The sequence below is a fragment of the Sminthopsis crassicaudata genome, chromosome 1 (assembly GCF_048593235.1).
Source record: "Sminthopsis crassicaudata isolate SCR6 chromosome 1, ASM4859323v1, whole genome shotgun sequence".
NCBI lineage: Eukaryota > Metazoa > Chordata > Mammalia > Dasyuromorphia > Dasyuridae > Sminthopsis > Sminthopsis crassicaudata.
The window spans coordinates 145,360,002-145,372,746 of record NC_133617.1 but is presented as its reverse complement, the minus strand read 5'-3'; the positions used below and the strand labels follow the sequence as shown (position 1 = coordinate 145,372,746).

At 33.5% G+C, this 12,745-nt stretch overlaps 1 protein-coding gene across 1 annotated transcript in view; it reads left to right on the top strand.

Annotated features, from left to right (window-relative positions):
• The window catches only part of SDC2 (syndecan 2), a 127,361-nt gene that overhangs the window by 100,374 nt on the left and 14,242 nt on the right, over positions 1–12,745 (top strand). Inside the window, exon 2 of the mRNA XM_074268961.1 lies at positions 5,638–5,749. Coding sequence (XP_074125062.1) covers positions 5,638–5,749 — 112 coding nt within the window. The remainder of the gene's footprint in view (positions 1–5,637; positions 5,750–12,745) is intronic.

Below are 12,745 nucleotides of genomic sequence, written 5' to 3'. Positions count from 1 at the left end.
CATCTGTTGTCCTAGTACCCATATAATATTTTTTAAAACCCAGGGGAAGACTCCTGGCATAATGGGGAGGCATTCCTATAAAAGATTTGTAGAAGAAAATGGGAAAAGTACTGGACAAGAGAAGGTAAAAACCCCGGGGTGGGGGGGGGGAGGGCTTACAGTCTGCCCTTTTGGAGGGAATGCCATAGACAATTAAGACTAGGTCATCTCCAGACCCCTTGGTCAAAAAAAAAAGTTTAACTGAGTAAAATGAGACCAGACTTAGTTTTTGCTCATGCAATAGCTCAAGGATATTTCATAAAGTCAAAAATAGAATCATATATGTGTCAATAAGCTTAATGTTCCATCCTTGAATTGTGGCTAAAATTTGGCTAAGCGATCAGTACATTTAACAGTTTGATAATGAACTAAAATTCGACTAATAATTAGCAGCAGATTGATACTAATAAATAGTTAAACAGTTTACTGCAAGATACAAAAGAAAGTCAAAAGAAAAAAATGAAAATTTTATTCTCCCTTAATTAGCTTCCTTAATTTCCCTGGGATTTGTTTTCTTCATGTGGAGAGTAAAGGGGTTGGATTAGCCCTCTAAGGTCATTATGGGGTACAAATATTTGGAAAAACTTAAGAATGGATACATCCTCCTTAAGTGACTAGTGACAAGAGTTTGGAGATAATTATTATTTCATAATAGATCAGCCCATGGTATATCAGTTTAACTTAATGAAAGTGGAAGCTAAAGTTACATGCCACCAGGTACTTCATCCCTTTATACTAATCATCATAAAGGTGAATTCAGCTGTGCAGGTAAGGCCCCTTTAAGTTAGGAGCTAAAAGTGCCTTTATCTGGAAACAAAAGCTTCTGTCTGGGTTTTTAGTTTCTCATACAGTAGTGCAGAAATTTAATGCTAGATTGGTATTTTATTTTTATAGCTAAAGCTTGGCTCATTGAATCTCTTCGCTCTCTCCTCCCCACCTTGATCCCTGAAAAATCAGGTCTTTCTTTCTGGTTCTGATGAGTGATTAGAATAAAATAAATTTCAGTGTCTTAAAATCTGTTACTTGGGTTTTCTCCTCCTTGACATTAAAATTCTGTTACGCTAATGCTGGGAGGTCACACTTTTGGCTTCAGAAAAGTTGCAGATTTGGAGGTAACAACCATAGTGGGGAAACTTGAGCTGATTGTGTGTGTAACAGCCTAGTCTAGATGGTCGCAAGACAGCTGAATTATGGGAATGGGAGTAACTTCACAGAGGAAGACTATCAATGGCCATTTAGTCCAACCTGAACTTGACAAAGAATCCCCAATGAAACATGGCTAGCAAGTATGCATCTAACCTTTGCTAATAAGCACTAATGAATAGGAGTCTGTTCCATTTTTGGATAGCCTTACTTCTTAGGAAATTCATTTGCTAGGTTGCTTTTTTCTACTTTTTTCTCAGAAAAGAAGTGCTATTTTTTTCTGCAACAACAAAATAGATTATGCTTTTTGTTTTTCTGAGTAGCTGTTGTTGAATACCTTTAGTACTCTAATAAATCCTATGGACTCCATCACAGAATAATGTTTCTAATAATGTTTCTAAGTGCATAAAATAACACTTAGCATAGTGGCTACATAGAATAGTGCTATATATTTCAAGGTATAGTAAATGCTAATTAACTGACTCATTAAAGTAAAATTATAACACATAGGGTTACAAAAGAAAGCCAATTATGTTAAAATACAATTATCAAAATATTTAAAATACAAATTCCCAGGCTTGAGTTAAGAACCCAAATAGAGATTCTCTTGTTTCCCCTTCTAGATCTTACTCTCAAGAAATCTCTATTGAGTGTGCTAAAAGAAAGCATTTATGTAGGAAGCTAAACCAATTAACAAGGAAGCTGTACATTCAGCCTGTGATTCTGTCTTCCAGGTTCATCTTTGTCTTAACCTAGAGTCCTAGAGTGGTATTAGCCTGGCATAATCTTGCAAATCATTTATTTTGGTGAATTCAGTGATGTGTGAGATTGACTACCTAGTACAGATGAATTATAAAGAATCTAAAGTAACACAGCATTATCTGTTAAGTTTTTTTCCCCTCCATCCTCCTGTTAGTGTGTGAATGATGTGTAGGTCTAGACAGCTGGGTTATCTAATGAATAGAAAGTCAATTTACAAGTAAGGATTGAATATCTTAGAGATGTACTTAGATCTATCAAACCAGAAGTTTGGTGTGGGCAGAGGGAAATTAAGATCACTCATTTGTGAAAAAAAGGAAACAGAGTTCCTAGTATTCTGAGGTGGGTTTTTTTCCATTTTGAAAAAAAGTTTCTAAAATCTTTAGCTTTGAAAACAAATCTATGTGCTAGAGCTCATGTGTAGAAGAAGCTTGAGTATTTAAAAATGTATAAAAAGCATAGGGTCAGAGGATCACCCATGTCTGAAATAGATCTAGTTTCCATTTGTGAATCTGATAAGAAAGTGTAGAGACTTGGTATTGTTGGTAACTTGTTACTTGTACATTCTGACCCAAAGACCAGTTTATTCTATGCATGTAAGTCAAAAGGCATTTCTTGAACACCTGCTATATGCAAAACAATATTAAGTATGTGGGGATACAGGGATAAATTTGACATAATCTTTGCCCTCAGAGAGTTTGTAATGTAGAAAATGAAAGTACTTGGTAAAGTAGAATGATTAATGGTTCTGGGAAAATAGATTTGAATCCCAGCTCTGCAGCTGACTGTCTTTGTGACCTTGGACAACTTCTTGAGGACTCAGTTTCTATATCTATAAAATGAGGTGGTTAGAATAGATAGCCTCTCAGGTCCTGTCCATCTCTCCTTTTGTGATTGAATGGAAAAGCAATAAGACCTACATGACTTATCAACCAAAATGAGAAATGATGTAATTAAATTCTGAACTGTTTGATAATAGACCATTAGTTCCATCTCTAAGTTCTAAGTGCTTTAAATAAATACTACCTTTGAGTTTCTTGAAGGAAGGAATCAAATCTTGTCTAGATTGCTTATTTCCCACAATGCCTTAGCATAATGTACCTGGTAAGGGCTTACTAAATGTTTGTTGGATTGCTTGAATTAAATTACAATTATGCATGCTATAGTGGTCCATAAAAGATAGAATTATCAGAGAAGACTTTTATCACATTGAAAATTGTGAAAAACCTTAGAAAAGAGCAAAGTGAAGAATAGATCTGGGCCAGTGTGCCCAATTGAGATCTGACCATACTGGGAGAAAAGTTCCTTCAGACTCTTGTCTGTGTGTAGTTACTCAAAGCTTGTAAGCCAGGCCATTGGAAAATCAGAGCCTATGATTTCACTACTTGGAGTCTGAGAGATAGGACAGATTAAGCAAGATGAATTCACATACCTTTCTATGAATTGGCATAGAGGAATAGTAGAGAATGTAGGATCAAATTTAAAAAGTGTTCGCTTTTCCTAGCAGGCTTTGTAACTTGATAGAATAAAGTCATACTGTTTTCAAGACTGGGACCTGCCTGTCTGCCTAGGATGGTTTCCAACCAGTGACCACTGTAACAGAAAAATCTAGTGGAAACCAATATTGTGGGGAAAGAAATTTTTTTAAAGCTTATTGGGTGTGAGCATTCAAAATTTTGTTAATAGTATGTTAGTGATTGAATCATAAATTTAGAAAAGGTAGGGCAAGCTACTCATTTTATGTATAAATTCTACTCTCATCAGACTATAAGAATTGTTTCGGTATTGAAAGTGCTTTAATTATAAAAATGATCAACTTATTCTAATCATTTTAAATCAATATTCAATATCCTAATTCCCTAATTATGTAATAATAATACCTAATGTGGGCTTTTATTCTAATCTAGATGGAAAATCCTTTTTATTGAGTAAACTATGAATCAGTAGAGTAATTGTGCCAGTAAATGTTAATTGACCAATAAGCTAAAATAAAAAATTTAGGATTACAAAAGAAAACCAAGTATTTTAAAATACAATTATCAAAATATTTTTTAAAACAAGCTCTCAGACTTGGGGCAAAACTCCCTATATTAGACATACTCAACGCTCCCTTGCAACTCTTAATTCTAAGTCTCATGTCTTTAGTGTCTTGGTTTAAAAAAAAGCAAAAACTTCAAGTTGAGAATCTCTTTTGGGGGGGACATCACAGACAGGATTTCCTGTTCAAGTATAGTAATATTAGGCTATAGTTGGTAGTCCAAGGGGCTTGCAAGTCCCATTATCATTCTTAAGTACTATGATTCTACTTTTCTCAAAAGACAAACACAGTATTTGCTATTACTAAACTTTAGTCTTTTTTATAAGGGATCTATTCTTATTTATTCATCTATTTATTTATTTCTTTGGTGTACTGATCACTAGTTTCAGTGTCAAAGAAACAAAGAATTAGAGTCATCAGAAGAATGTTTCCATTATCAAATAATCTGTGTAGATACAATATTTAAATCATTTACCATGCCAGGTGCTATAGACAAGATCATACACGACTCCAAAGTACTAGAATGTTGTATAAATGATAATGGTGGTAGTAGTAGTAATTGCTGTTATTCATTTGAGTGACCGACAACTACTTCCTTTCCTGTTTTACTGAATAGTCTCATAGGCAGGTTATGCTGAATACAGCTTGACTTTGCTTATGCCAATTGCTAAATTTTCTTTATGAATATTTTTATCTCAAAAATCATCAAATAATACAAAACAAGGATTGATTTATTATTTTGTTGATGGCTTAGATTTCAGAAAGCAATGGAGAAAATGTTAGAGCAGATTAAACCTTTTAAAGTGTATCTAGCATTGCCTCTGCCCCAAGCCAATTGCTAAACATTTACCGGCACGCTCCTAATTCTTGTCTAATAGCACATTAACATGTAGCTTCAATGAACTCAAAGGGAATGGTTGCTTTGTAAAAGTCTTGTGAGAGTAAAAGAAGTAAGTCCAGGATAGGCTTATAATTGTTTTAAACTTGAGGAAGCAGAAGTAGAAACAGTTTTATTTATTCTCCCCCACCCCCCCCCAAAAAAAAACAACATAGTAAACAGAATTACAGGGATGGCGTATTATTTACAGTTTGTTACACCCTACATTTACTTCAATGCTTGACACTCAGTAGGTTTTTAATAAATATGTATGATTAAACATACTAAATGAAATTATAGTCCCTGTCTCCCCAGTATGCTGTACCCAGCACTTTAGATTTGTATTGTATATATAGCAATAGGCACTAAAGCCGTGGTTTCATTGCTACAGCAAATTCCTGGATGAGGAATATATACTCTGTCACTGAAGACAGCATTTTCTCTGCAATTTAGTCGTGGAGAACTGTCTAGGAAGGACATTCAGAGAGGGTAAATGACTTGCCTAAAGTCACCCAGCCAGTATATGTTGGCAGGGAGACTTGAAACCCTAATTTTTCTGGTTCCACAATGGGTTCTTCAGCCCTTCTATTCTGCCTCTCATTTGGCTCTTTAAGATAGTATTAAACCTTTCCTAGATACAGGATTTGAAGAATGGGGCAAAGAGGGGGGGGGGGTAAGATAGAGGGAAGGTAAGTAAATAGAGAAAACTAAATAATATCATAAATAAAATAAGTTTCTTAATAGTTTACTCTTTTAAATGTCACTCTCCTTTCTTTCTTAGAGGGCAGAGCTGACTTCTGATAAAGACATGTATCTTGACAACAGCTCTATTGAAGAAGCATCTGGAGTTTATCCAATTGATGATGATGATTATGCATCTGCGTCAGGCTCAGGTAAGAGTGAAAAACCACTTTTATTTTCACCCTCCCTCCAACCTCTTCCCACATAAAGATCTTGCCTTATTGTTCAACATTAACACAGAATTAATTGATTCTTAGATGGTGTGATACTAACTAGATCCCAAAATTCTTCTAGGAGTCTGTCGAGCTATTAATTCCTTTACTACTTTGCTTCAGAATAAATCTTAAGTGTACATATGTATGTATATGTCTATATCTGTATAAATATGAATGCCCACACATATACATATATGCACATCTATATGCATACACACATACATATGCATATATACTTCCAAGCTAACAAAGGGAATGAGATACCTAATAAAATGATAGCTGGAAGTCTTCAGACAATTTTTATAACAACAATATCAATTTAATATATTGTACCTTTATCTCAACTGTGTTTTCTCTGTATATTTTCACTTTGTTCATTGGTATTTCTAAGGTAATACTCTGGTTCTATTTTAAACATTTTTGGGAAACAGTTCTCAAGAAGCAGTTCAAAGAAAATATATTGGAATTTCAATGGGATTTTGAATTAAGACGCTGAAGGTAAAGCCACCTAAAACATCTGTAAAGAAATTAAATGAACACCTACTTGGCAAAATTCCATACCACAGATTAGAAATTAAAGGATAAATCAGAAGCAGTTGGCTTCACTTACTTCCTCTGGGTTACCCTAGGGGAGGAAGGAAAAATGTACAATCCAATTGAAAAACATTTGGGATAAACACTCTTTAGGTCAGTGGCCAATCATTTTGCTTGTTCCAGGAACAATCCCAGTGGAAGTTGTGGCCAAGACAAGATTGGAGCACAGAGGTAATTAATGGTCAAATCAGGAAACAGTGTTCAGCAGGATACCATGAAAATCTTTATTGGGATTTTTATTGATTAGAATTTTCATTTGTAATCTCCAAAGTCCTGATAGCTGCATTGGGCTTAGATTCATATATGCTGTCTGATTAGCAGAGTGGTCCCAAATGCAAAATGACCCAGAAAAATTCAAATTGATCCTCTGCTTGAAGAAAGCCAAGTTATAATATAAGGTGTAGTGTTTTAAATGGAGAAACAGCAAGTCTAGGAAAGTGATGGAAGAGCTTGCTGACCTAGTAAGTATGAGCTTACAATGCAATCCTGGTTATAAAAATAGCCATTGCTATTCTTAGGGGAGTGATATATTTCTCACATGCAGAACAAGTGGGCTAAGTATTGACCAGCAGAGCCCCGATGTCACTCACTAAAACACTATTAATACTTTACACCCATAACACATATTTTTTCCCTTAGTGTCTCAGACATTCTTTGTACTTAAATAATGTTCAAAATTCCCAAGCACATAATTAATTGGGCAAATCTTGTTTCTATACTACAGATCTTAGAATTCAAAGTTTAGAAGGGCTCTTTGGAGATCACACAAGTCACTTTGCTACCCTTAAACATAAGAATGTCTAAGTTATTCCAAGAGATACATGCTTTATCTCTTTATTTTTTTTCTCTGATAAGATTTAGGAGAGAAGATTTTGTATCACCTCTTAGTTAACATTTTCTTTTCAAAGATGTGGATGAATAGATGAATCCTAGAAATTACTGGATGTAACCAGGAAAGAGCTGAGGCTAAAATATGAGGCCATTATCTCTTACTTCCTGGCTCTAACATTGATTTGGTCAGAGCTATAGAAAAAGTGTGCAAAAAAGCAAGAACATCCATTATCACTGCCTTTCTTTGTTTTGAGAAGGTTGTTCTTCAAGTTAGTTACTGACTCTTGGCTTAAAATAGTAGTTCTCAAACTTTTCTAACCTGTGTCCCCATACAGAGGTGCTGGACAACTAGAGAAAGATAAATGTTCCAATTTTCAGAACAAGAAAGACAGTTGGCTCTATAAACCATAGACCAGGTGGCTTAACTTCAATTCCTAGCAAAATTTTAGAACTTATTATTATTCAAGGTATGACTTGTAAACTCTTAGAAAGGGAATTAGAGACTGCTCTGCTAGTAATATCTTCATCAGGAGTAGGCTATGCCATTCTAACTTCATTTCCTTTTTTTATTGAGAACAATAGATAGTAAGTAGATTAGGGGAAAGTTGAAGTGTCTCATGCTTTCTTTGTGGGAAGGTTTATAGCTAGTTCAAATGACTGAATCCAAAGAGTTGTCATAAATGGATAGTCGTCAACTTAGAAAGGCGATCTCTAGAAGAATGCCTTGAGTATTTGTTCTTGTCCTTGTGCACAATATTTTTATTAGATGTCTTAGATGAAAACATAAATGGCATCCTTATTAAATCTGCAGCTTATACAAAGTTAGAAGCTGTAGCTAATATATGATAGAACCAAGATGCAAAAATACATATGTAGGCTAAAAGGAAGGTGAAAATTATTTTCATTTTGTCTTTGCCTCCCTGGTGCTTTGCACATTTAGCACATATTTGCTGAATTAAATTGAATTAAAGAAAATGAAAATTAATAGAGGGAAATGTTGAGGTCTATATTTGGATTCAAAAAATCAACTTTATCAATGCAAAAAGAGGGAGCTATAACTAGAAAGCAGTTTATCTGAAAAAAGATTTGGAGTTTTGATTGACTTACAAATTCTAGGTGAGTCAACATTGCTACATAGCAGTCAGTAAAGCTAATGAACCCAGTAAATACTGAGACAGACCATTCTATTTTTAGATCACTCTTAATTACCAGGAAGTTTTCCCTTATATTAAGAGGACTTCCACCCATTATTTTCATTTTTTCATTTGAGACCAAGCAGAAAATGTCTTCTTTCTTTAGTGAGTCCCTCCTTCATAGTATCTTTAAATGAAGGCTAGATGACCACTTGTTGAACAGATTATAAGGGGATCCTTGAGGGAAGTAGTTATATATTGGATACATGGATCTTGAGACTTCTTCCATGTCTGCCATTTTGTGATATTGAAAGTGGATGGGTGACCATTTAGGACTGAATTGGTTTTGTTGTTGTTGTTGGTGGTGGTGGTGTTTTGTTTTGTTTTGTTTTGTTTTTAGGAGAAAAAAATAAGGTAGTATTATTAATGACATATTTTGTCCTTTCTGGGTTTAGAAGAATGATTAGATTCCATCAATATTTTTCAACTCATCCGTAATCCCTGGTTTGTGAGATGTTATCTTTAGTAATCTCTCTTAAAGAAATTCCAGGTTCTTCATATTTCTATTAATTAAAAATTCATATTGTAATTTTTATTTTTCTCTTGAATTCATTTTTTCTTTTTTTCCTCCTTGACATATGATATCTAAATGGACTTTATGTCTGAAACTCTTTTTTTTTTTTATTGACTATTCTTGTTACTGCATCACATTGCTTTTTGAAACATTCCTCCCTTCTTTCCTAAACCTCAAGCCATCCCTTTTAACAAAGTTTAAAGAAAGAGGGGAAAATAATATCAGCAAACTCAGTCAATATATTGACCATGTCAAACAGAAAACACAATATTTGACACTTTTGTTTCTTCCCCCTCTCTCCCACTTTTACAAGGAAGGGAAAAAGATTTATCTTCTCAAGTCTACTTTCAGGCCAAGCTTGGACATTATAATTATGTAGCATTCAATTTTTCTTTTTTTATTCTTTCCAGTTACATTATTTTAATCATTTAATCTATTATTTTCCTGGTTCTACTTCCTTCTTTATCAGTTCTCATATGTTGTCTTAGTCATGATTATAGCATAATAATATTCCATTATATTTACACATTTCAATTTGTTTAGCTTTTCTCCAATCAATAGGCACTTAACATGGTTTCCAAATCTTTTCAAGCACTAAAAGGACTGCTATGAAAATTTTATTTGTTGTTTGATTTTTTTTGTTGTTTATTGTTTTATTGTATTAAATCCTTTCTATGTTAGCCTCTGATATATATATATATATATATATATATATATATATATATATATATATATATATATATTTATAAGTAGGCATTTTTTGGTCCAAGGGACTGGATGTTATTGTCACTTTTTTTGGGAATAATTCCAAAGTACTTTCCAGGATAGTTGGACAAATTTATAGCTCTATCACAAACACCAATGTGTGAATTTTCCTATCTTTTTGAATCCCCTCCATTTCTGACAATTTCCAATTTTTGTCATTTTTCTAATTTGCTGGCTCTGAGTTGAAGCCACAGAGTTATTTTGATTTGCACTTGTTATTAGTTATTTGGAATAATCTATCATACAATTATTGATAACTTATTATTTTGATAACCATTAGTTCATATCACTTGTCCATTTATCTATAGGAGAATGGCATAGTCATATATGTGTGTGTTAATTATATATAAATATCTTGATTATCAGATCCTGAGCAGAGATATTTGGTTCAAGAAAAATTTTCCCAGTTGACAATTTGTCCTCTTATTCTATATACAGATGTTTTTATTCAGAAGTGTTTCAATTTTATATAATCAAAATTAATGACTTCATTTTTTGTGATTGTTTCTAACCTTTATTGGCTAAAGATTGTCCCCATTCACATGATTATATAGGGTCCTTGATTTTGCTTTCTTTTAATGATCTAATGACTTTTACACTCAGGTATCATGTCCATGTTGATATCAATTGATAGATAATTGATAGATTATATAAGTTTAATATATATATATACACCCTATATAAGTTTAGGATGTAAATCTAATTTCAACTGAATTATTGTCCAGTTTCCAGCACTTCTAGTCTTTCCCAAGTAGTTTGTTTACCAGTTTATCAAACACTCAATTATTGAATTTGATTGTTTCCAACTCTTGCTTATTTATCTGTTCTGCTGATCTACTTTTCAACTCTTTAATTAGTATTAACTAGTTTTGATAGTTACTGTTTTATGACATAATTTGAGGTCTATAATTACCATTCCCCCTTCATTCCTTCCTTTAAATTATTATTTTCTTTAACATCCTAGACCTTTTGTTTCTCCAAATGAGTTTTGGCAATATTGTGAGGAGTTCTGTAAAGCACTTTCTAGATAATTTGCTTGGTATAACACTAACCTGGTAAATTAATTTAGATAATATTGCTATTTTAATTGTATTGACATGATCTAACTATAAGAATTGACTATCTCTAGGCTTTTGAAAAACAATTTTGATTTGTCATTACCTAATGGATATAAATATTTTTAGCCCTTAAACTAACCTACTAGTTTTTATCATAGTTCTCATTTAAATTCTTTAAAAGATTAAGTCATTCACTTTGTGAACAAATCAAGTATATTGTAAATAAATTGCTAATGGATTAACAGGCTGGCTGGTAGAAAGGTGTTCTTGAGATTAATATGCTAAATATGACAAGTGGATACTTTTGTATGTAGATGCATTTGTGATCTCATCAGTGTTGACATTCTTCTCACTAATATATATTGCAATACTTCCATGTTTTTCTTGTGCCAGTCTTATCTAGATCTTCACATAAATCTTCCAGAGATGATCTCTTCAAGGTGCTAAAGGCCTTCCTCTGGTTCTTCTAATATTTCATGGATATCATTGTAGTACTTGGGCTGGGCACATACCATCTCTCATTCTCATTGCTTGAATGACCCACTATGTTTCCTATCATTTAAAAGATTTTATAGTATCCCACAGGTCACTTTTTCCAATTTCTTTTTATGAACCTTTTCACATGCAAGTCACCACAGTGAATCTACTTATCCTACTCACATATTCTTCCATTACCCTTTAGATTCCCTCCAAGTCTTCCTAATCTCTATACATGACCCAAAGCAGAATTTAGATGTTCAAAGGTGTAATAGCAAAGGGAAATTTAAAACCATGAACTAAATTCATAGGAAATGCATTTTATTATGAATCATAATTTTCCCATAGAAAGATTTAGGTTGAAGATTAAGATAGAAAAATGAGACACCTTTACAAATTAAATAGTAATATTGAGTGCATTCTTAATTTACCTGGGTCCTAGAAGAATAATCTAATCATACCATACATAAGGGATAAACTATGAGATGGTGTTGAAGTAGTCAGAAGAAATAAAATCTAATTTATTATTAGAGGAAACAGTGGGGAAAAAAAAGCAAAAATAATATTCCTAACATAGATCAAATCATTAAATCACTGAATGTTTATTTAACATCTAGTATGTTCATGACACATTGAGACAATACAAGATTTTTCTAATTTAATTAGGGAAATGAAACATGTTTACATAAAACTTTACACATGGATGCATATGTGACGTGTCAAGTGAGTGATACAGAAATGATTACTATAGGATTTTAGAAAATGATGGAGATTACTGTAGGATTGAAAAATCAGAGGAAATTTAATGGAAAAGATAGGATGAGAGAGAGGCAGAGACAGAGACAACAAGACACAACAAGAAAGAGAAAGAGAGACAGAGAGAGAGAGAGAGAGAGACAGAGAGAGAGAGAAAGAGACAGACAGAGACAGAGAGAGAGAGAAAGAGAGAGAGAGAGTGTGTGTGTGTGTATGTAGGATTCAGATTAGGCAACAGGAGGTGAGAAAACAGTCTAAGAAGAATGAATGATGTAGATAGAAAGATTAGTCAGCAAGTGGTTATTAAGTGCTTGCTATATACCAGGCACTGTTCTTATTTCTGGGAGTACAAATATAAGCAAAAGGAAAAAACCCTGCCCTTAATGAATTTATGTTCTAATGGGAAGAAAACATAAAATAAAGATAAAATGAGCAGTGGAAAGAAGGTACCTGACATAATGCAAAGTCCAATTGCAGCCTCATGAAAAAATAAGGAGGTGGCTGCCCTGGTGACTATCCTTAAGTGGAGATTCTGGAGAGAGCCATTCAATCAAATAGAGAGGCTTCAGGGACAGTGAATACTTCCAAATTGTGAGTTAGAGGGTTGATATGATCTTTCAGGATGAAGAGATTCTGATAGAGATGTAGAGCTCAAAAGTTACAGGGTACATCAGGGGACATCTTTCCCCTAACTTTATTCCTTTGCTTATAGTAGATCTTATTCCTATAGCTTTCATGGACTAAA